Consider the following 25,758-nt stretch of genomic DNA (forward strand, 5'->3'; position numbering starts at 1 on the left):
GAAAACATTTCTACCATACTTAAAGAAAAAGTAATATCAGAAAAAAAAAAACTCACCAATTTTTTCATCCAAGCACATAATTTTCTCCTGAGTAAGCTGTAGCTCATATTTTTTCTTGGCAAGGTGTCGCTGAGTATCAGAAAGATCTTTTTCTGTGTTTTCATATAAAAGTCTGTAAACATTTTAATAAAACTAATTCTGAAATTTTTATGTTATATCAGCTTTTTAGTGTATTTAGATAGAAAAACTTTTAAGGACACTAATATACTTTTTTCCTTTTAGTATTTTCATTATAAAACCATTTATAGGAAGTTTGAAGAATAAAGGGTAAAAAAGAATCCTTAATACACTACTCCAATATAAACTACTATTAGCATTTTGGTATTCCGTTTTCAGTATTTTTTTTTTCTTTGCTTATTTATAGTTAACACACTATAAAATCAAAACTGAATCTTGATTTTTTCAACTTACACTTAATCTTTAATATTTTTCAGTCTTATATAATAAAACTCTCCAAATCATCATTTTTTGCCCAAAAAATGAGTAATAATCATTTATTTTTAAGCAAATAACCACTTATTATTAGACATTTAGGTTCAATTCAGTCCTTCACTATTATAAGTACATCCATAAGAAACAGCATCCCATTCATTCCATTAACACTGATGTACCAGGCACAAAATACTGAGGAAACTATCATGGACCAGGTGGGCACTGGCCCTGCCTCAAGGGGTTTATAGTCAGTAAACAAATAAACAGAATATAACTTGTAGCAATATAAAAACTAGATAATCTAAAAGTCTTCTTGCCACAAAACACTTGAGGCATACTGAATAAAATAAAAGAAGCATCCTTTTAAGTGTATAGCAAAATGTATAAGAATTTGAAAGGAAAGTCCCCTGGGGTCAAATTAGAGCAATGACTATAAACTGATGTCATGTTAGATATGGTTAGGGTCGGACTGTCCCAGTAGTCTTGCGTTTAAACTCAGGAACAGGAGATGAAGCCATAGAGTTATCTGTAACACAAGTATTAGAATTAAGACCCTCCAGATAAAGCCATTGAGGACTATAACATTAGTTGAAAGGTCAGACTAGAAAAAATCAGCTTATCAACCATTTGCTAGGCTCAGGGTAATAACAACAGCTAAAAGTATTCCTTGGGAAATTTCTTTATTTTGGTTTCTCCTTGATTTGTTTTTAAATTTATTTCTTTTAAATAGTTTCAAGTATACAGAACATTGGTTAGACATCTATATAGTTTGCAAAACAATCCCCTCAATTCCTCCCTCCTACCTCTGACCCTCCACCTAGCCAACGTATTAATGCTAACTGCATTTCCTATGCTATGCTCCCGATCCTGTGACCATCTATCAGCTAATAATTTATACTTCTTTAATCCTTCACCCCACTCTCCCAGCCCCCAAACACCACTCCCCTCTGTCCATCACCAAATTGTCCACTATATTTGGAGTCTATTTTTGATTAGTTTGTTCTTTTATTCCTTAGATCCTCATATAAGTGAAATCATATAGTCTTTATCTTTCTCTATCTGACTTAACTTCTAGGTCCATCAAAGCAATATCTTTTTCCATTCCCTTCCTTTTAGTCTATGTCCTTTTAATCTGAAGTAAGTCTTTTGTAGGCAGCATATGTAGGGGTCTAATTTTCTTATCCTTTCGGTCACTCTATCTTTTGGTTGGAGCACTTAATTCTTTTCAATTTAGGTTACTTATTGACAGGAATGTAGTTGTTATCATTCTTTATTCCTGTTTTTGATACATTTTTCCTTCTTAAAGAAGTCCCTCCAACATTTCCTGTAATACTGGCTTGGTGGTGATAAATTCCTTCAGCTTATTTTTGTCTGGGAAGCTCTTTATCTGTCCATCAACTCTAAATGATAGATTTGCTGGATAAATTATTCTTGGTTGTAGATCCTGGGTCTTTATCCTGTCAAAAATTTTTTTGCAAGCCCTTCTGTACTGCATAGTTTGAGAAATCAGCTGCCAGTCTTATGGGTGTTTTCTTATAAATAACTGTTTTTCGCTTGCTGCTTTTAATATTCTATCTTTATATTTAATCTTTGGCATTTTAATTATAATGTGTCTTGGTATGGGCCTCTTTGTATCCTTGATTTTTGGAATTCTCTGAGCTTCCTGGGGTTTTATGTCCATTTCTTTCACCAGGTTAGGGAAGTTTTCCATCATTATTTCATCAAACAGCTGTCCAACATCTTAATTTTCTTCAGTTATGCCAAACAGATGAATATTTGGACCCTTAATAATGTTCCATATGCTCCTTAAATTATTTTTATAGTTTTGGCATCTTATCTCTTGCCATTCTGATTGCATGTTCTTGGCTTTTCCATCCTCAAGATAGGGCATTTGATCCTTTTCTTTATTCATTTTGTTTATTCCTCTGTTTATTCCATTTAATACACTTTTCATCTCAGATAATGTGTTCTTCATCTCAGACTGGTTCCCTTTTATAACTTCCATTTCCACTTTTATGTTTTTTACCTCTTTGTTGAAGTTCTCACTGAATTTATCTATACTTCCCAAAAGTTCATTGAGCATCTTTATAACCAGTGTTTTGAACTCTGCATCTTTTAGATTGCTTGACTCCATTATCTCTGGATCTCTCTTCTGTTCTCTCACATGGTTTCTGCTTCTTTGTCTTCCCATTTTGGCTACCTTTCCATGTCTGCTTCTGTGTACTAAGCAAAGCTTCTAAGTCTCCCAGTCTTATTAGTATGGATTTGTGAAGTAAGTGTCCCACAGTCCTGAGAGGAGTTTACCTGCAGGCCGAACTTAGCCCAAGCCTCTATGCCTATGGGGCCACCTATTAAGATTTAGCAAGCAATCCACAGATGCTATGCTTATAGTTGCCTCAAAAGGTCACACCAGAAACCGAGGCCAGCAGTGAGTCTAGGCACTGCTCAGCAAGGAGCGCTTGATTCACTGAGGATATACATGAGTGTGGCTTGGGTGGGGCTCCATTTGGAGGAGGAGGGGTTTCAGGAAATCCTCTGGGCAGAGCGACCTCTGTTATCCAGTTTGATGACATCTCCGTTACGGTGGTGCTATGTCAGGAGCACTGGTAGCGGGGAGGGCTCAACAGGGAACAATGGATACCACTGGCACTTCTGTACAGAATGAGTCTCTCCTGGGTCCTCACTCCAACAATGTCGTCCCCAGTGCTCCTGTGCACAGCCGAATCAGCACTGGTGCCCAGAGCAAGCAGGTCCATCACCACGAAAATCCGCTTATGGACACAGCCCTTTTAAGAGGCTTCTGCCACTGCTGCAGCTTCTGTCTCACTCAGCCACTTGAGATCTGGGCAGCCCCACGTCCTTGCTCTGTTCTACCTTCTGCCATTGCAGGGTGATTCTTGAATTTCTCCCTAGTTGTATAGCTTGTTCATCTAGATCTCAGGTGATTTTTCCTTGCTGCTGCTCCTTGTTTCTGTCACAACTTTGATTTGGTCGCCAGAGGGATGAACAAAGCCTCTATCATCTACTCCATTTTTTTTCCTTCTCCCATTCCTTGAGAATTCTTAAACTCAAAATAAAAAATCAAAATAAAATCTGATTCTATATAATTATTGGGTTTTGAATTGTGGATGGCCATATCATCTAGAATACTTGGCAGAAATAAACACAAAACTTCTCTAGGGAGACATGCCCTCCACCCAGGCACAGAACTAAGAGTCAGATAAAGGTCTATTGAAAATGAGCTCACAATTTAAATTTTAAAAACACATTGAGAAACAACTCAAACTTAGTGGGAGTCAAAAGATACAGATACTAAATTAGATACCCAAGAACTTCAGATTGTAGTATTATCAAAAAGAAACATAAAAAGTTTTGTTTAAATATTAAGACATAAAAAAATAACAGAATTCATTTTTTTAAAAAAAAATATTTTAAAAGAGAACCAAAGAGAACTTCAGAAAATAAAAATAATTGAAATAATTTTTTAAAAAAATAATGTCAATAGATAAGTTTAAGAACAAAATAGACACAGTTGAAGAGACACCTAGTTGGAAAAAAACAGATCAGAGGAAATTACTTATTATAGAACACAGATAAAATATAGAAAAAATACAAAAGAGAGGTTAGAAGACATAAAAGGATAGGATGAGAAGGTTTAATATTTACTTAATCAATATTCTAGAAGGAGAGAATAAACAATATTAAAAGATATAATGGCTAGTATATGAAATTTTAAACTAAACAAACATCAGTGAAACACATGAACGACACTAAGAGAACAAAAGTCCTAGGCAGAATGAATAACAAATCCATATTTACTAAGACAATTATAATTGGGGGAGGGTAAAGGAACTAAAGGGAGGCAAGATTTCTAGACTAAAATCGATCAAATGTGACACCTATAGACTGTGATGAGTTTTGTATGTATAATGTAATACCTAGAGCAACCATTCAAAACAGAGACACTCAAATGTATTATATATAATTGAAACGGAAGTCTAAAAAAACTGAACTCGCAGAAAGGCAGGAAAAAGAAAACAGATAAAAAACCAAAAGGAAGGAACAAAAAAAAATAACATAGGAGACTTGAGCCCTAACATATCAAATAATTACAGTAAATGTATAAGGTCTATCTTATCTATAATAGCTAAAACTAGAAACAATCAAAATACTCCTCAACAGATGAATGGTTAAACAAACTGTGGTACATCCATACCATGCAATACTACTAGCAATAAAAAGTGGCAAAGTACTGATACATACAAGAACTTGGATGAATCGCAATTGCATTATTCTAAGTGGAAAAGCCAATTGTAAAAGCCACATCTGATTCCATTTTATACCACATTCTTGAAATAATAAAATTATAGAGCTGAGAAACATATTAGTGAGTGCCAGATATTTGGGATGGAGGCAGGGAGTGGAAGGGAAAGTGTGGCTATAAAGAGGTAGAATGAGTGATATCTTTGTGATAATTAAATAATTCAGTATCTTGAATGTGGCAGTGGTTACATGTGATAGAATAACATGAAACTATATACACATTGTATCAATGTCAAGTTCTTGCTTTTGATATTGCACCATAGTTATATAAAATGTAATCATTGGGGGAAACTGAGTGAATGGTAAGTGGAACCTCTATGTGTATTTCTGCAACTTCTGTGAATCTGTAATTATTTTAAATTTAAGAAGTAAAATAACTTCTAAATCTAGCTGCACAATTAGACCAATTAAATAAAAATCTTGGGGCAGGAATTAGGAATCACTATTTTATTTTAAAGTTCCTCATTTGATTCCAATGTGCAGCCAAGGTTGTTAAGAAGTGCTTCCTAATGCTGCTTCACCCAGAGTGGCAACAAGCAAAAAAATGACAAAGCAGGTATTACGTGAGACAAAAAGTGACTATGATTTTACAGTGTCTCTCCCATCTTAGGACTATTTCATCCCCCAAACTCTGAACTCAATGATGCTGACACTGCTGTTCCTCTAAAAGCAATGTCTGACATAGTAATTTTTATCTCCACAGAAAAATCATAGTCCAAAATCACAAGACATTTGAAAAAGCAAGCCATTTCAAAAGAAACAAGACATACTTACTGATTATTGAATCCAATAGTGGAAGATATATTAGAGTAAGTAAATCAATAATTTTAAGTTAGACTAATAAAGATATTAAAAGAAAGAGAAAAATATTAGCAACATGAACAAGGAACCAAGAAAAAAACAGATGTAACCAATGTGAGAAATGTAATAGCTGAAATTTAAAAATGTAGCTGACATAAAAAGCAGAATGAATATAGTTGATGAATGAGTTAGCAAACTGAAAGACCAAATTGAGGAAATTTCTCAGGAAGAAGTAGGAAAGGACAAATAAATAGAAAATATGAAAAGTTAGAAGACTTAGTAAACCTAACTTCAAGACTTATTCCAGTAATCACTACAGTAACCAAGACAGTATGGTATTAGTATAAAGATCAACAAATAGATTATGAAAAAGTAGAGAGAACCAGAATTAAGCCCACAATTATATAGTCAATTTTCAATAAATATGTCAAAACAATCCAGTGAGGAAAGAAAACCACTGGTACTGGAACAACAGGATTGCCATGTGGGAAAAAAAATGAATCTTGACTCCTACAATACACCACATACAAAAGACCTAATGTCAAAGTTAAAACTACAGAGCTTTTGGGAGAAATCCTAAACATACATATAAAAATTTTAACAAATTTGAGTAAACCTAATCTAATCTAAAAACTGTAATGTATCTTGACCAAGTGGAGTTAATTCAGGGATGCAAGATTGGTTTACAACCTAGAATTAATGTAATTTACCATATTAACAGACTGAAAAATGAGGTAAAACAAAAAAAAAACATATGATCTGATCAACAGATGCAAAATAGTATTTGACAAAATCCAATATCTACTCTTCATAAGAACTCTGAGAAAATTAGGAACATAACTTTTTCAATCTGATAATAGGCATCAATGAAGAGCCTACAGCTAACATCACAATAGTGAAAGATTGAATGCTTCTTCCTAAGATCGAGAACAAAATTAGAATGACTGTTCTCTTCCTTCACTTCAACATTATACCAGAGGTTCTAGCCAATGAAATAAGGCAAGGAAAAGAAAACAGTAGGTAGTCAGATTGGGAAAAAAAGTAAAACTCTCTTTATTCACATACAATGTGATAATCTATGTAGAAAATGCTAATGGAACTGCAAACAAACAAACAAACAACAACAAACTATCTTAAATAAAAGTTTAGAAAGATAGCAAAATATAAGCACAATATACAAAAATTAATTTTCTATATGCTAGCGAAAAGCAACAGGAAACCGAAATTTAAAAAATATTCATAACAGCATTAAAAATACAAACAGGTATAAATATGACAAAAGGTGTACACTAACAAATATGACAAAATTTGTGCACTGGAAATTATAAAACACTGCTAAGAGAAATTTAAAAAGACATAAATAAATGGAAAAATAGTCTCTGTCTATGACTCAAAAGCCTAAATATTTTTTATAGTCAATTTTTCCAAAATTGATCTACAGGTTCGATATAAAATTAAAATCTTAATAAACATTTTGCAGACATTGACAAGACAATTCTAAAATTTATAGGAAAATGTAAAGGACCTAGGGCAGCCAAAACAACTTTGAAAAGAAACTAATTTGGAGGATCACAATATCTGATTTTAAGACTTATTATGAAGCTTCTATTATTAAGACAGAGAGATACTATCATAAAGATGGGAAAATAGATCAATGGAGCAGAAGAGAATCCAGAAACAGACTCACACATATACAATTTTTCATTAAGATGCTAAAGCAACTCAGTGGATGACTGGATCATCTTAACAAATAAGAATCAATGGATATTCATATAACAAACAAAAAACGAATGAAAGCAAACCTCTACTTTTATCTTACACATACACAAAAATTAATTCAAAAGGACCATTAACCTAAATGTAAGCTGAAATTATAAAACTTCTAAAAGAAAACATAGCAAATAAGATTTAATGGCCTCATGTTCGGCAAAGATTTCTTAAATAAAGCATGAAAAGTGTGACATAAATGAAAAATAATTTTAATAAATTGTACTTCATCAAAATTTAAACACTTTGCTTATCAATAGATACTGTTAACAAAACAAAAAGACAAGCTATACACTGGAAAAGATATTTGCAAAACATGTATCTGACAAATAATTTGTACCTAGACCATAAAAAGGACTTGTATAAGTTAATGATAAAAAGATAAACTCCCCAATTAAAAATGGGCAATATTTGAACTGACACTTCACTAAAGAAGATATATGGATAGCAAATAAGTAAATTAACAGATGATCAACATCACTGATCATCAGGAAAAAGCAAATTAAAACCAAAATAAGATACTATACATCCACTAGTATTACTAAATTAAGAAGACAGACAAAACCAAGTGTTGACAAGAATATAAAGCATCTGGAACTCACACACTGCTGGTGGGAATGTAAAATAGTTAATCCATTCTGGAAAACAGTTTTTTCAAAAGTTAAACATATAGCCACCATTTTACTCAGCCATTCTGATCCTATTTCTCCAAAAGAAATGAAAGTACACACACACACACACGCGCGCGCGCGCGCACACACACACACACACACACACACACACACACACACACAGACTTATATTTGCAGCTCTATTTGTTATAGCCCCAAACTGGAAACAAACCAAATGTCCATTTGGTGGACCTAATGAAATACTACTCAGCAATAAAAATGAATAAACTACTGACATAACAACATGAATCAATCTCAAGGTAATTATGCTAAGTGAAAGTAGCTCGACAGAATGTATGATTTCATTTAGATAAAATACTAACCAAAAATGACAGAAAGTGCTTGAGGATGGGGTGTCTGGTGAAAGGCAGTATGAGAGAAGGATTACAAAGGAGGACAAGGAAACCTTGGGGGATGAAGGATATATTCATTATATGATTACAGGGATAATTCAATGGGTGCATACATATGTCAAAATTTATATGTGTCTTTTAAATATATGTGATTAACTCATATTGTATGTCAATTATACTTTAATAGAGTTGTAAAAAAACTCAAGAAAGCTAAAAGATATGGTGTGTAGAGTAGAAATATTAATACCTAGGTAATATATATCCTCAAATAATAATAAAAATTGGGAGGTTGAAATATTGGAATAAATTTTTTTAAATACCAATATTACAGTGGCTACAGAAGAGAGCTAAGTGTGCCTCATTCTGACTGATAGGAAGCCATGAGGAGAGCTGCACTGTTTCCTTGCATCATGGAAACAAGGCAGCTTGTTTAGCTTTTGGTGGAGAGCTTCCCTGAACTATGGAGGCCACCATTCTGTGCACTGCACCTGATCTAATACAAGACCTACCTAATAATGGCCTGCATCAGGAAAACCGCAGCCTGCAGGGTGGCGTAGTAAATCAATGAGAAAATATTGTAAAATGTAGTGAAATTCTACTATGGTCTAGCTGAAGAATCTTTTCAAATGCCCTGACAGACTTTTTTTTTTCTTGTTAAACACAGCACTTAAAAAAAAAAAAGTGTGCTAAAATAAGAAGCGTAAATGTAATAAGTGCATCAATTCAAATGATAATGAATGCATCCTGAAAAGAGAGCAGAGCACTGTGGCAAAGCCTTCCAGGGTGCACTGTGGCTAGCCTCATGCTGTTAAACTGCATTGCAGCCCTGTACTCTCCAAAATAGCTTTAGACTCTGCACAACACTGGGATCCATTTAAAAAAAGAAAATCGAAAATTACATGCATAAGCAGAAATTTTCAAATCAGACCTTTAAATCACTGACCAATAAACCCACACCTAAAACACTTATGAAATAGATCTTTAGAAATAAAGCTGAAGCAGACTCTGGTAACTCCCATGTCTACAACTCCTCCAAGACATCTGGAAGTTGCTTTCACCTAATGGGCTTTGGTTAAACTTAGTACAGCTTTTTCAAATGCCCATTTGGGGGCTTACAACCAACTCCTCTGTGCAGGCTTAGTAGGAGGTATTAAAAACCAAGGTTCAGGTTCATTGAATTCCTTTGTCAATGGCAACAGTGATCCTTGTCTAGGTTAAGACGCTCTCTCAAAGAGGAAAGCTCTTTCAAAAACAGAAAATCCTAATGCTGCTGTGCCAATTAGTGCAGGTGTACAAGTGAACAAGGGTAAAAGTCCACCTAATATTTTACAAAATTAGATGTGGATGTCTTATATCTCACACAGCTTTACACTTTCTGCACCACGGGATTGCTTGAGTCCTCTGTATAGTCTTATTCTCAAACCAAACTGCCATTTGTTTCTCAAGTTACATGTTCCATCAGTGTTCAGATATGTACTTTTTTTTTTTTTTTTACCAATTCTAAGGGAGCCTCATTCAGAGACACCCAAATAAATGCTTTTACAGAGAATTGTTTACAGTCACGTGGAATCTCTGGAGATACTCAAACCAATGAAATACAAAATTCTACAGATGATAGCACTGATAAACCAAGCTATAATGTATGGCTATGGTTTTTTTTTTTTGTTTTTTTGTTTGTTTTTTTTACAGTTTACATTCACTAAACAGATTTTAACAGATAATATTCCAAGCAATAGTTTATTAAGCAGAGACTGAAATTCATGCTTTGTTACCTCGGAATGACTCTAAGACTTAAAATTCAAGATGAGAAATCTGCATCTATTATAAACTTCAGTGTACAGAATAGAATGCTTCTTTTACAAAACGTGACATAATTATAAATAAATGACAGATTTTTAAAGCAATTTTGGAAAATGTCTTGTTAGGTAATTTGCCTGGCCAGAAACCACATAATGAAGGTCCTCTGTCAAACACTAATATGGGATCTGACACATAGTTTCCATCTGGTTCGGCCTACGGTCTTACAATAGACTTTGGTTGCTTTCAAGTTTGGGAAATTATGATTAAAGATGCTATAAAATCATGTGTAGGCTTTTGTGTGGACATAAGTTTCTGACTCCTTTGGGTAAATACCAAAAAGCACAACTGCTGGATCGTATGGTAAGAAAGAGTATGTTTAATTTTGTAAGAAACTACCAAACTATCTTACAAAGTGGCTGCACCATTTTGAATTCACATCAGTAATGAATGAATAAGAGTTCTTGTTCATCCACATCCTCACCAGCATTTGTTGTCAGTGTTCCAATTTTGGCCATTCTAATAGGTATGTAATAGTATCTCGTTGTTGTTTTAATTTGCATATCCCTGATGACATACGATGTGGAGCATCTTTTCACATGCTTCTTTGCCATCTACGTATCTTTTTTGGTGAGGTGTTTGTTAAACGTTTTTTGCCCACTTTTTAATTGGGTTGTTCGGTTTCTTACTGTTGAGTTTTTAAAGAGTTCTTTGAATATTTTGGATAACAGTCCTTTAGCAGATGTTTTTTTTGCAAATATTTTCTCCCAGTCTTCTCATTTTCTTGACATCGTCATTTGCAGAGCAGAAGTCACTTATTTAATGAAGGACAGTTACCAATTATTTCTTCCATGGATTGTGCCTTTGGTGTTGTATCTAAAGAGTCATTACCATACCCAGGGTCATCTAGATTTTCTGTTTTCTTGTAGAGGTTTTATAATGTTGCATTTCAGATTTAGGTCTATAATCCATTTTGAGTTAATTTGAAGGATGTAATGACTGTGTCTAAGATATATTATTATTTTTGCATGTGAATGTCTACTTGTTCCAGCGCCATTTGTTGAAAAGACTATTTTGCTCCATTGTATCACCTTTGTTTCTTTGTTCAAGATCAGTAAACTATATTTATGTGGGTTTATTTCTGAGCTCTCCATGCTATCCCATGGATCTATTTGTCTGTTCTTTTCCCAGTACCATATTGTCTTGATTCCTGTAGCTTTACTGTAAGCCTTGAAGCTGGAAAGTGTGAGCCCTCCAATTTGGTTTTCTTCAATATTGTGTTGGTGATTCTTTAACCTCTTCGTATAAAGTTTAGAATCTATTTGTTGATATCCACAAAATAACTTGCTGTGATTTTGATTTGCATTGCACTAAATCTATAGATCAAGTTGGGAAGAACTGACATCTTGACAATATTGTTTTCCTATCCATAACCATGAAATTTATATAGTCCTACTTTGCTTTCATTCACCAGAGTTTTGTAGTTTTCCTCATATATATCTTATACATAGTCTGTTAGATTTATATTTAAGTATTTCTTTAGTGGGGGTTAACATAAATTGTATCATGTTTTAATTCCAAATTCCACTTCTTCATTTCTAGTATATAGGAAAGCAATCGACTCTGTATATTAACCTTATATCCTGCAACCTTGTTATAACTGCTTATTAGTTCCAGATTTTTTGTTGATTCTTTTGGATCTTCCTACATAGAAATATCATATCATCTGGAAAAGATTTTAATATTGAACTCTTTTTAGCCTCAAAAACCCAAACTCAAATTAAACCTCTCTTGGAATCACTGGACACAGAGACCTAAATTAATATTTTATTCGTGGATAGCTCTATTAATCAATCATTCAACTGCATAGAGAATTCTAACTTCTTGGACCTTAAGATATTTGATGCATAGATGCAAGAACAGACTTTTTTTTAAAAATCTGCTTCTAGGAAGTATGCTGGGAACACTTCAGTTTTTGTTAAGTATTGATTTATCTGACATGGAAACCCAAACAAACAAACAAACAAATAAAACTGATACTAAAATACACCTATTTAGAAAGAAAATTTCATTTATGCAGTACAGAAACATAGACAATGAGTACCAGTTTTGAAACCCTGGGGATTTTGTTTTTATCAGCGGTAAAACCTAAATAGCAATGGATGCATTTCTTTTTGGCTGATTTGGCCTGAAACACTATACTCAGTTGACAGATATAGAAATCTAGACACGTGCAGAAGTGTGCTCATGACTTAACTTCTAATAAGTGGAGTTTACACGTGAAATAAAATTTATAACTTTTTCCATCAAGTGACAAAATAGAAAATAGGGATGACAGTATTTTAACTATATTGAATGTAGTTGGATTATGATTATATAGCTCTTTAAGTGGGTTCTTTATAATTCTTTGCCTTTTATATATGTCAATATAAAACCTATGATAAATGTGAGTATAGTATAAAGCATAAGATACTGATCTTTAAAAAATAAATTTACACTGACTTCTCAGCAGAAATAATGAAAGTCAGAAGACAGTAGAAGAATATTAAAGTGTTAAAAATAATTCCCATTTCAAAGACAGAATCAACTGGATTGGATATAGGTGTATAAAAAGAAAAACTGTGGGTCACTTCCAGGTTTCAGACCAAGAATTGTATGAGTGGAGTTTCCATCTACTGAGATGTGAATACTGAAAGAGAACAAATTTGAGTGTGTTAGAGGGTAAAGGGCAGTGGATAGCAGAAACTGAGGTTTAGAAATGCTAACTTTGAAATATATATTAGACATCATAGTGAAGATGAAAAGGAGGTAGTGGGACATTCAAATTTGAAGTTCAAGAGAGAATTCCAGGCCTGACATACATTTCAGAGTTAAGAGTAAATACATGAGACTGGATGAGATTACTGAGGGTGAGCACAGATACAAAAGAAAGGGGTCTAAAGACTGACCTCAGGGACATCCAATAATTGGAGGTCATGGAGATGAGAAGGAAGTAGCAGAAGAGACTAAGCTAGGACAGTTAAAGATCTTAAAAGATTGAATGAGCATGGTATGTCAGGTGTGAAATGAAGAAAATGTTTAAATTGGCAGAGAGAGCACAAGACTGAAGACTGACCATCAAAGAGAGTACCATGAAAATAAATATTACCTTGGGAAAAGGTCTGATAGAATGGTGGGGGAGAAAAGGCAGATTACGGTAGGCTCGAAAGAGAACAAAAAGTGAGACATTAGAGCCAGAAGTTTAGACAATACCTTCCCTGAAATTCTTGTAAATGAGACACAAAATTTAGTATAAATATAGAATATTTGAATAACATGATTACAAATCTGAACTAAGGGACAAATATAAACCATTGTACCCAACTATTTCAGAATTTATAATTTCTCAAGTATACAGATCATTACCAAAAATTTACCATAAAAGTAGAAGACAATAAATTTCAGAAATCTGAAAAACAATTAAGCAAGAAATCAATCACAAAAAGATAAATAAAAATTCATTGTTTCTGGATATTTAAAATAATAATGGATCCAATAAGAAGTCATAATGGAATTCAGAAAATATTTCATAAAGTAAAAAGTACATAACAAAACTTGTAGGATACATTCATAGGAGTATTTTGAAGAAAATGTATGGCCTTAAACGTTTATGTGAGAAAAAAGCCTGAAAAGTAATAATGTAAGTATTCATCTGAAAAAATTAGAAAAAAATAGTAAATCTAAAGAAAACAGAAGGAAATAATAAAGAACAAAAGCTAATGAAATAGTAAAATGAACAAAAGGGAAGATTACCAAAGCAAAAAGTTGGTTCTTTGAAGAGATAATTAAAAACAATAAACTAGAAAAAGAAGAAATCACTACAGATTATGTGAACATTAAAAAATTGAAAGATATTATAAACAACATTATCCTAAAGATGTTTTAAAATTTAGAGAAAATGGACAAATGCCTAAAAAAAACATACTGACTGGAATAAGAAGAAATTTCTATTTGTTACTTATCTATTAAAGAAAATAAAATCCCTCAAAGAAACGTTGATACTTAAATGGCTTCACAGGCAAGTACTAAAACTCCAATATTATACAAATTCTTCTAGGCATTGAAAGAAGACAAAATGATTTGGAAAGACTATTATTATAAGGTTTACATTATCTTGATACCAAAATCTGATTTAAAACAGCCCCAAGAAAGGCAAATTGTTGGCTAATCTTAAATATAAAAATAGATATAAATATCTTAAAGTAGTTAACTGAGACCAGAAATCTATGAAAAGTATAATATACGCTAACTGATTTGACAAAGCATATCCATTCCTAGAAAAATAAAACAAAACAAAACAAAACTTCGGTAATCCAGGAATAGAAGGAAACTTATTCAATCTGATAGAAGACAACTTTGAAAAATTTATAGCTAACATCTCTAACTTTTGAGAGTCTGAATGCTTTCCACTTAAATGTGAAAAAAGACAAGGATGTTCACTTCACCATTTCCATTTAACAGTGTGCTTGATGTTCTAGACAGTGAGACAAAGCAAGAAAAAGAACAAAAAGCATGCAGACTGAACAAGTAAAATATCTTTATTGGCAGATGAACTGTTTATGTAGAAAATTAAATGGAATCTACAAAAGTTCTATTAAAACTAAAAGGTAAATTCAGTAAGGTTGCAGAATACCAGATAAATACATAAAAATAACTTATGATGACTTCAGCCCTGAAATGTAAAGAGCTTAGAAGACATCATTCCCATTGTTACAACAAGAAAATGATGATTAAATTGCAAATCAAAGACTTCATGAAATCATCAGGGTAGTGAGTTGCAGGACAAATTGCCACCCCAAAATCTGAAAAGAAAGGCAAATCCAGGGAGTCACAAATAAGGTATGCTCATCAGAAGAAAATGCTAGAAAAAAAATACTGTGACAAAAATGAAGAATGCCCTTGATGGATTCATTAGTAGACTGGTCACAGTCAAGGATAAATCTTTACGCTTGAAGATAGGTCAATAAAAACTTTCCAAACTGGAAAAAAAAAAAAAGAACGAAACATCCCAGAACTGTGGGATAATTGAAATATCGGAAGGAGAAAAAAAGAAAAAGAGCATTAAAAATATTTGAAGTAATAATGACCTAGAAATTTTGAAAATGAATGTACAGTATCTATATGCCGAGAGCTGCAAAACACTGATGCAAAAAATCAATGATCCAAATAAATGGAGATGTATCCCATGTTCATGGACTAACATTCCATATTGATGATGTTAGTTCTTCCCAACTTAACCTAAAGATTCAATGCAAACCCAACTGAAATCCCAGAAAGCCATTATATAGACATGAATGAACTGATTCTAAAGTTTACGTGGAAAGGCAAAAGACCTAGAATAGTTAATACAATATTGAAGAAGACAAAGTTAGAAGATTCACATTACCCAATTTCAAGACTTACTTTAAAGTAATAGCAATCAAGACAGCACGGTTTGGCATAAAAACAAACAAACAAACAAAATAAACAAAATAGATCAATGAAACAGAATGGAGAGCCCAGAAATAGGCCCACAGAAATGCAGGCAACAGATCTCTGGCAAAGGAGCAAAGACAACAGAGAAGAATGGAGCTGGAACATCTTTCAGAAACCCATATGCAAATAAAGGGAATCTAAATATAGACTTTAAATCTTTTACAAAAATTAACATAGGTCACTGATTCTAAGTATAAAATGCAAAAATATACAACTTCTAGAAGAAAACGAAGGATAAAAATCTGTTCTTGAGTTTAGTTATGAGTTTTTACATACAATACCTAAGACAATCCATGAAAGAAAAAGTTGGCAAGTTGAACCTGATCAAAATTTCAAAAACTGCTCTGCAAAAGAAGCCATTAAAAGAATGAAAAGACAAAGGGCAGACTGGGAGAATATATATTTGCAAAACACGTATCTGATAAGAACATCTACCCAAAATACACAAGAAATTCTTAAAACAATAAGCAGACAAAGAACTGAAAAATGAGCAACAGTTCTAAACATGACACAACACCAAAGATACACACATGGCAAACAAACATATGAAAATATGTTCCACATCATTTATCATGAAAGAATTGCAAATTAAAGCAACATGCTATGGCAATACACCTATAATAATGGCTAAAATACAAAAATCTGACAATACCGAATGCTGACAAGGATATGGAGCAACAGCAACTCTCATTCATTGCTGGTAGAAATGCAAAATGGTACAGCGACTTCGGAAAAGAGTTTGGCAGTTTCTTATAAAGCTAAATATAGTTTTACTATATGCTCCAAGGTATTTACTGAACTGATTTGAAAACTTATGTCAACACAAAAACCTGCACATGAAAGTTCATAGCAGCTTTCTTCATAATATCAAAAACTAGAAGCAACAAGATGTCCTTCAATAGGTCAATGGATAAACACATTACGGTACATACATATGATAGAATCTTACTCAAGAAATGAGGTCTCGAGTTATGAAAAGACATGGATGAACCTTAAATGCAAATTACTAAGTGAGAGAAGCAAATCTGAAAAGGCTATATACTGTATAATTTCAATTATATGACATTCTGGAAAAGGCAAACATTATCTCAGCCAGGTGACCAAGGTCAAAATCAACAGTGATAAATCATATTGATAGCATGAACCCATGATACTCTGGATATATGTACCTAAAATAGCATTTATCTTTGTGCTTTCTCTCAAAAACATATTACCCAGTCTAATCATGAGAAAAACATCAGACAAATCCCAATTGAGAGACATTCTACAAAATACCTGATCAGTACTCCTCAAAACTGTCAAGGTCATCAAAAACAAGGAAAGTCTGAGACTCTCATAGCCAAGAGAAGCCTAAGGAGACATGACAACTAAATGTAATGTGGTGTCCTGGATGGGATCCTGGAACAGAAAAAGGACATTAGGGAAAAACTAAGGAAATCTGAATAAAGTATGGACTTTAGTTAATAATAATGTATCGATATCAATTCATTAATTGTAACAAATGTACCATACTAATGTAAGATGTTAATAACAGGAAACTGAGTGTGAGAGATGTAGGAACTCTGCACTTTCTTTGTCATTCTTCTGTAAATCTAAAACTTCTAAAATACAAAGTTTATTTTTAAAAACAATTGTATTTTCATATACAAGCAATAAACATTCAGAAAGTGACATTTTAAAATTCCATTTACAACAGCATCAAAAAATAGGAACTACATAGGGAAAAATCTGACAAAAAAAGTACAAACCTACACACTAAAAACTACAAAACATTCTGAGAGAAATTAAAGACAAGAAATGGAGAGAGACATACTGTGTTCAGTGAGTGGGAACACTTGGTAATTTTTATATATCATTTTCCCCCAATTCCAATCAAATTCTCAAGGAGGTTTTTTTTTTTTTTTTTTTTTTTTTTTTTTTTTTTTTTTTTTTTTTTTTTTTTGTACAGGTTGCAAAGCTGATTCTAAAATCAAAATAAAATGCAAAGGAACTAGAATAACCAAAACAACTTTGAGAAAGCACCAAGTTGGAGGACTAACACTACCTAATTTGAAGACTTAAAGTAATCAGGAGTGGTGTATTGGCCTCAAGATACATAAATAGATCTACTCACCAAAACAGATAACCAAGAAGTAGATCCATACATATATGGACAATTGACTTTCTAAAAAGATGGAAAACAATTCAATGTAGAAAGGCTAGTTTTTCAACAAATGGTGCTGGAACAACTGAATATCCATATGCAAAAAAAGTGAATTTTGATCTATATCTAGTACTATACACAAAAATTAACTTGAAATGGATCCTAGATTTAAATTTAAGTACTAAAACTATAAAACTGCTAGAAGAAAACGGGAGAAAAATCTCAGTGACCTTAGGCTTGACAACAATTTCTTTAAAAGAAAACAAAAAGCTATATATAAAAGTCTTTAAATCAATAAATTTCACTTAATCAAAATCAAAAACATTTGCTCTTTAAAATATACTGTTAAGAAAATAAAAAGGCAAGCCACAGACTGGGAGAAAATTTTTGTAAAACATATACCTAACATATTTGTAAAACATATATCTAACAAAGGACTTGTTTCTAGAATACAGAAAAGACTTTTACAACTTAATGATAATAATATAAACAACTCAGGAAGGATGTGCAAAAGATCTGAATAGACACTGAAGAAGACACATGTATGGCATGTAAGTACATGAGCAGATGTTTGAAATAATTAGTCATTGGGGAAGGCATATTAAAACCATAATACACACCTATCGGAATAGCTAAAATTAAAAAGATACTGCACACCAAGTATTGGCGAGAATATGTAACAACTGGACCACTTATACACTGCTGGTGCCAACATAAAATAAAATCGTACAACCACTTTGGAAAACAGTTTAATGGTTTTTTTCAAAAGTTCAACGTACACCCATCAGATGACTCAGTCACTCTACCGTTGGGTATTTTCCAAGAGAAATGCCCATGTCCATACAAAGACTCACATAAGAACATTCATGACAATTTTATTTGGTATAGCCCCAAACTGGAAACAACTGAAATGTGCATCAGTTTATCTATACAATGGAATACTACTCAGAGATAAAAAGGAATAAACTCTTGATTATATGTGACAATGTGGATAAATTGCAAAATAAGTATGGTAAATGAAAACAGCCACACCAAAGAATATATACTATATGATTTCAGTTATATAATATTTTAGAAAATTCAAACAAATCTCTATGACAGAAGGCAAGTCACTAGTTGCCTGGGGACTGGCAGGGTATAGGGAGGTTACAAAGAAGAGGCATGAGGAAGCTTTGGGAATGATGGATAGGGCCACCATCCTGATTGTGGTGATGGTTTTACAGGTACACACAAATGTCAAGACTTACCAAAGCGAACGTTTTAAAATATGTGCAGTTTACTGCATGTATGTCAACTATACTTTTATAATACTGTTAAAACAAATGTACACAAAAAACCTCCAAATTATTATACATCTATCTGTTAGAATATTTTAATAAATTCAAATGCTTTCAAAGAACATCTAATGACATGGGAAAATGCTTATGGTATACAATTAAGAGAAACTGGCCAAATATATAACTTAATATAGGATGATGTCAATTACATAGAAAGCTTATATACACACAGACAAAAATATTTCTGGTTAGAAATAGATCTACATCAATAATCACTTTCCCTAAGTTGTGGAATTATAGGTGATTTAAATTTTCTTTATACTTTTCTCTATTTTACAAGGTTTTCTTTGTTGTTGTTATTATTTTTATTTTACATGAGCTTGCAATATCTTTTTAAGCAGGAAATTAAAAGGTACATGAAGGAAAAGAATTTGAGTGATTATCTGTCCTGACAAATGATTCCAATGTATGCACCACAGACCCTTGAAAGCCAAAGAGGGGGTTCTAGGAACTAACATGTGAACCAAGTGTTATTTGTAGACTTAACATATTTCAAATGTTTATTATTTTTCAAATGTTCATAGAGTCATTGAAATTCAACCTACTGAATGTGTAGAACTTCTATTTCTCACATCAAAAGATACTAAAAGTAAAATCATTAACCTGGATGTCTTCAGAAACTTATATTTACTGCCTGTTGGCTGCTTTATTGAAATTTCTTCTGCTACCGTAACTAGTATGTAAGGACATACATAGTACCTGATATTCAATTAACAGGAGTCCCATTACATGTTTCTCTCCCATTTCTCTGCTGTGACTTTTTATTATATTCTAAGCCACCCTTTTTTCTAAGCTACCGTCAACCTGTACTTTGTGCTTTCTTACACTGTTCAAATGCAAGAACATAATTTAAGTTATAAAGGTAAGTTAACAATCAAACACCAAAGTCGAACAGGCTCTGTTCTGGGAAGGGCTCTGCTCCAGGACGGGCTTTGTAAAAGCAATTTCAGTTAAACATTGAGGCTTTCTGCAAATGTAAAGTTAAGATGGCTAAACATTTGATTCCTGGTTAAGTGTGGCATTTCCAGTCTGTGATCAATCTTGGAGAAATCACTTAATATGTACTGAGGTTTCCACAACTCCTCCATAATAATCCTCTCAGAAATGAAAGTCAACAAATAATTTAACTATCATTATAAAATACACTACAAAAATCAGAGCTATTTGTAATAAACCATTGGTTGTTCAAAGGCAATTTAGTTTACCTCAAAGAATTATTCTCTGCTTTTTGTCTGCCAAGTTCACTTTCCGTATCCATTGCCTTTCTTGCTAGTGATTTCATTTCTTTTTCCACAGTGGTTATGGTTTCCTTCATCAAAGTCATATTTGACATTTGCTCCAAACGTTCATCATCAAGCTACACAAGTAGAATGACAAGGTTGCTAATGTGACTGAAAAAGCCTTAGTGATCTTCCTAAAGTGACACCCACTGGTACAAACTTGGATGTGACAAGATTTACATGCTAAGAGAATCAGATCAGACCTGAACACTGGGAAGCGGGATGGACAAGGTGTGGTGGGGCAGGGACATGAACAGTAATGTCCATCTACATTTTCAATCTGGTCCAAGTCGGTTACAGCACACATTATTATTTGCAAAGAAATTATCTGTTGTTCAACATCAATAAATTAATATATACAGTGAGAGTATGAAAAAATTGTTTTTCTCCTATCTACTGTTTTTACCCATTTTAACAACATAATACAGATGAGTTTATAAATATATATTTAATATATAAATTAAATTTGGAATAGGAAGTTCTCTTGATTCTGTTTACATAATCATAACATCTCAAACATATGTTCATAGCATCTCAAATCCTTGATTTGTAAAAATATGATGCTTCACACTTTAACTTCATTTTAAATATTCTTTTCTCATTAATTTTCATTTAATCAAAATTTTCTCTTCCCTAGCTACTCTTTAGGTAGAATAAATCAGTATAACTGTATCTGGCAATGTTATCTTCAATGAAACAAGTCGATGAGAAAGTTGCTAAAACCCCTGAGATTATCTCTATTGTCTTTAAAAAAAAAAATGAAAAAAACACCAAAAAAAACCCACCACACGTCTCAAGTGAACATAAAAAAAACTTCATTCACATGTTTTAAAAGGAAATAAACAATGAAAAAATGACGATTTACTCCATACATCCCATCTTAAATATTTGAGGATTACAAACACTATCTTCGAAAAGCAAAAGAAGTTCTCTGAACACAGAAAAGGGGAAAGGGGGAAGCTACTGACAGTTTATGGACAAAAGCATAAAAGCGATTTTTCCTTACATTATGAACTGTACATTCCAGCTCTTCTATCCTTTGTTCCAAGTGAGCCTTCTCATTAAATGCTGTCTCTTGGGCAATCTGGTTAAAAAAAAAAACAAAAATAAAAGAAAGTGTTTTCAATGTCACTGTATTGTGTTTAACATATGTTCACATTAAAACAACTATTACAAACCTTTAGTCTTTCCCTCAGACTATCTCGTTCTGTGGTCATCCTTCGTAAATCAGTGAAGGCCACATCTCTTTCAGTCTCCACCCGCCGGAGGATAGCATGTGCTGTTGTTGATTTAGGAGACTTACAGCTTTTCATCATTTCTCGTCGAAGTCGGGCAATTTCTTCCTGCGCCTATTATTTAAATACATAGATAGACTGGTACTTAATAAGCTTTGGAACAGACATAAATATAGATATCTTATATCTAATCAGTGAAAATTCAAGCCTATATTAATATGTATGCAGCAGGATAATGGTATAATTTTTAATGAGTTTATACAAATAAATGTAAATGATGCCCCTAAAATGCAAGTGAATGTACACAAATAAAAGTTTGGTTTACAATATCATTGCCAAAATTTCTAAAACTACTTTGAAGGCAGTTAATGCAAGAATGTTTTACTAAGAAATATATATAGTATATACCATTCACTTTGTGTTATAAATTTAAATTCAGCACAATTCAAGTAGAATACTGATTTAATAACTATCATCACAGTGTTCCAGTCTTTGCTCCATAAATGTATAGGCCACAGTCATGTCCTGGCTACTTTTACCCTGACAGAAAGGCCCACTAATCCTTACTGACAACCCAACCTACCATCTAAACACCTATTCAAATCTGTTCTACACCTGCAGGTGACTGCATATTCTACTTTGTGGCTTAAGTCTTTTATCTTCCTTCATTTTGATGTTAATCACTGTCTATTCAGCTAGCCTCCAAATCTGAGGAAGCTATATTAACTTCCTAAATTCCATAGTTAAGCCTTCACTGGAATCCTGAACCTCAACTCATGTATCTAAGTTATCGAAGTCATCTAAGTTATCCCTGACTCAATTGTAATCATTTCCTCTTTGAATAAAAGCCTCTCCACTGGCTCTTTCTCAACTTTGCTTTCAACCATGGGTAGGGCTCCCATAAATTGAAAAACTGTCACTTAATCCTGCAGCCCATTTACCATCCTATGTCCCTTTTTCCTTTTTTTTTTTTTTTAAGTGTTGTGGTCTGTACCCATGGCCTCTTCCTTACCACCCACTTTCTCACCATAGTGTAACCTGGCTCCCACATCCACCCTCAGCAGAATTTCAACTACTTCACTAAATCCAATGGCCTTTTCTGATTTCCTGTTCTTGATATTTCGGCAACATCTGACATGTTTTTTTAACATCTTCCTTGTTATTCCTTTCTTCCTTGGGCTTATAACATTGTTCTGCCTTAATTTCCTACCTTCTTATTCTCTCCCAAAGGAAGAAAACATCCCAAGAGTCTCTTTTTATAGATTTCTCTCTCTTTCAGAGACCTCGTCTACTCTGAAGGCTCAAAACTCACTCTAAGCAGATGACTTCTAAATCTACACAATCAGCTCTTGCCTTTCTCCCCACGCCATTCCCACAATGCTTACTGCCTAAGGGCAATCACAACCTGGATGTGCTATCATCTTACTCCACCTGTCTGAAACAAAGTCTTTTCTCTCAAATCACGTGACTTTATTATTTCTTCTACTACCACAATTCTTCAGCCATTCAAAAAAGAACTTCAGTAATGTCCATCCATCCCTCACTTTTTGCTCAATCAAGTCTTGTCAATTCTTCCTTTAGAGTGTCCTTTGCATCTGTCCCTATAATTTCCATTGATAGCACCCTAGCTTAGTCCCTTCATGCCTCATGCATAGACAACTATAACAGCCTTTTAAAAAGTCCATGGCTCTGTCTGCAATTAATCATCATAATAGTGATTTTTGTTCTTTGGGTTTTTCTTTAGAGTCCAACTTTTCATGATTACTGAACATGTGTAAGATAACTGTTAATACTCTTCATGGTTTATGTAGCTGTTATAGCATATATCCAATACAGAAAAATAAAACAGAAAGCAAAACTTAGATCATGATCATTTACAGAACAGAAATGATCTGGAGTGTTTTTTCACAATAAAGGCCGTAAAACTTGACTGCCTTGTACTTACCTTCCCTTCCATTTTGAGAAAATTCAGCCTCAACTTAGATCCCATGGTTATAGTACTGCCCCATCCCCAATGGTCAACAGATAAGGTCAATACTGAGACTTCCTAGGGATGAACTGTCCTCACGCTGTGAGGTTGGTCATCAACGCATACTTCAGATTAATTTATGACCAAAAGAAGGAACTGTGGACAAAAAAGTGGGTTCTATAGAAAGTCATCTCATAGGGTAATCTGCTCACAAATTCCTCACTGGGCAGGTCATAGCAGTTAGTCACACCCCAGGCATACAACTTTTTACTAAAAGGTTTATTTTTGCCTTAAGTAATCTCTGTCCTTTGTTTCTGTCACCTCGGTTAACACAACTTTGAAATAAGTGTAACCACCCTCAAGAGAACATGTCTTGTTAGCTATCCTGTAATCCAATCCCCAACCCACTTTCCCCATGTCCATGTAATCTTCCCTCCTTAATTTCAAGAGCATTAAAGGGATGCAAAACTGTCTTTCTGCAGAGCATTTAAGATCTTGCTCCCTGCCATTGTCGTCAGTTCGGCTAAAATAAACTGTTATAAAAATTCTCAGAGAGGGGAAAAAAAAAGTCCATAGTTCCTCCCTCCTCCCATTCTCTTCAAAGAGAAATTCTTATATATAAGAAGATAACATGAAAAGGTTATATAAGGAATAATATAAAATTGTTACCAAGTTAAAATTGTAAAAATGTGGCTTTTGTCATATTTCTTCTGCCTTAAAATAGACTACTCATTGCTTATAAAGCAAAGTATAAACCCCTGGTAAGGGATAAATGAAGTTATATTGTAATACAGCAAACTAATTCATTTATATGTTGTCTACAGTTGCTTTCACAGGAACACAACGGAGTTGAACAGCTGTGACAGAAGCAGCAGATTATCGGATTATCGGACCTGGCAGGAGTGCAATCCCTTGCTCTCCTTCCAACGACCTCTCAAACCTTAGATCCCCCTTTCCCCAGTGACACAGTGACATGCACCTTTGATTCCAGTATTAAACTGATCCATTTACCTGCCGATTTTTCCTACCTTTATCCTTTGCCTCACACCATCCTCTAGCTTGAAATATTCCTCTTTTCAAGATAACAGAAACCCCACTCGCCCCTCAGGACTCAAATTCCGCCCTACCAAAGATTTCCTTGATCACCATATCTAAAAATATCCACTTCTTCTATTTTTACAATATCTTCTAGACTATGCTAAAGTACCAAAAAAAAAAAAAAAATACAAGACAATATATTTTATCTCCCCAACTATACTGCAAACATAGAAAGCAGTGTCTGTGCCCTGTCATTGTTTTCTTAGAGTGACAAATCCAGAACCCTACACAAAGTTACTATAAATAAAATTTTGACATTTGACATTTTAATGAAATTTGATATTTTAATAGTATGTTGGTGACTTATAGGGTTTAATGTTTGTTGTATAAAGAAGCTAATGGATTAGTAATGGTTATAGAATTTTAAGCTGAAAAATAGAGATAAACTACAAACAAATTTTACTCTCTGAAATTAAACAAATTATATGGCAGCTCCTAAACTGATTGACAGAACATCAAAATTAGTATTTTTTTAACCCTCAAACCTAAATCTACTTTGAACTCACCATATTTGCTCACTTAACATCTTCTCCATTTCTTATTTCAACTATTTCTATACATATATATGACTTCTTTGGGGTATGGGGATGACATGTGTGTGTGTACACATTCACTTGTTGTATTGGAAATATATTACATGTCATTAAGACTATCTTAAGAATAAAGGCAATTCCTAAATGTTTATTTGATTTGCAGATTTAAGCATACTTAAAGAACTACTTACCTATCTCTAGAATTAACTGTTATTATTTGTATATATTGTTTCCTTATAAATGTTTACCTGTTCATAAAGAAGAAAGGTCTTGTCTCTCTCAGATGTAAGGACCTTGACATTACCCTGAATTTCTGCCAAATGACGCTCATATTTTTCCAGCATGCATTTAAGTTCTTCACGGTCTCTTGTTGTCTTCAAAAGCTCTACATCACAGTTTGTACCCTAAAAATGTTATATAATAAATTTGAAATTCTTCTTTGACA

General features: G+C 33.3%; 1 protein-coding gene across 8 annotated transcripts in view; it reads right to left on the minus strand.

Annotated features, from left to right (window-relative positions):
* Positions 1-25,758, minus strand: part of TSGA10 (testis specific 10) — a 96,456-nt gene that overhangs the window by 44,162 nt on the left and 26,536 nt on the right. For all 8 annotated transcript variants that reach the window (XR_001596685.2, XM_036224466.1, XM_016143052.2 and 5 more), the window contains exons 6-10: positions 25,562-25,717; positions 21,657-21,827; positions 21,485-21,562; positions 20,404-20,555; positions 57-172 (exon numbers count right to left, since the gene is read on the minus strand). Coding sequence is in view for 7 of the 8 variants with exons in the window: in XM_036224466.1 (XP_036080359.1) it covers positions 57-172; positions 20,404-20,555; positions 21,485-21,562; positions 21,657-21,827; positions 25,562-25,717 (673 nt within the window). In the remaining variant the exon portion in view is untranslated. The remainder of the gene's footprint in view (positions 1-56; positions 173-20,403; positions 20,556-21,484; positions 21,563-21,656; positions 21,828-25,561; positions 25,718-25,758) is intronic.

Source organism: Rousettus aegyptiacus, unplaced genomic scaffold (assembly GCF_014176215.1).
Source record: "Rousettus aegyptiacus isolate mRouAeg1 unplaced genomic scaffold, mRouAeg1.p scaffold_m13_p_7, whole genome shotgun sequence".
Classification (NCBI taxonomy): domain Eukaryota; kingdom Metazoa; phylum Chordata; class Mammalia; order Chiroptera; family Pteropodidae; genus Rousettus; species Rousettus aegyptiacus.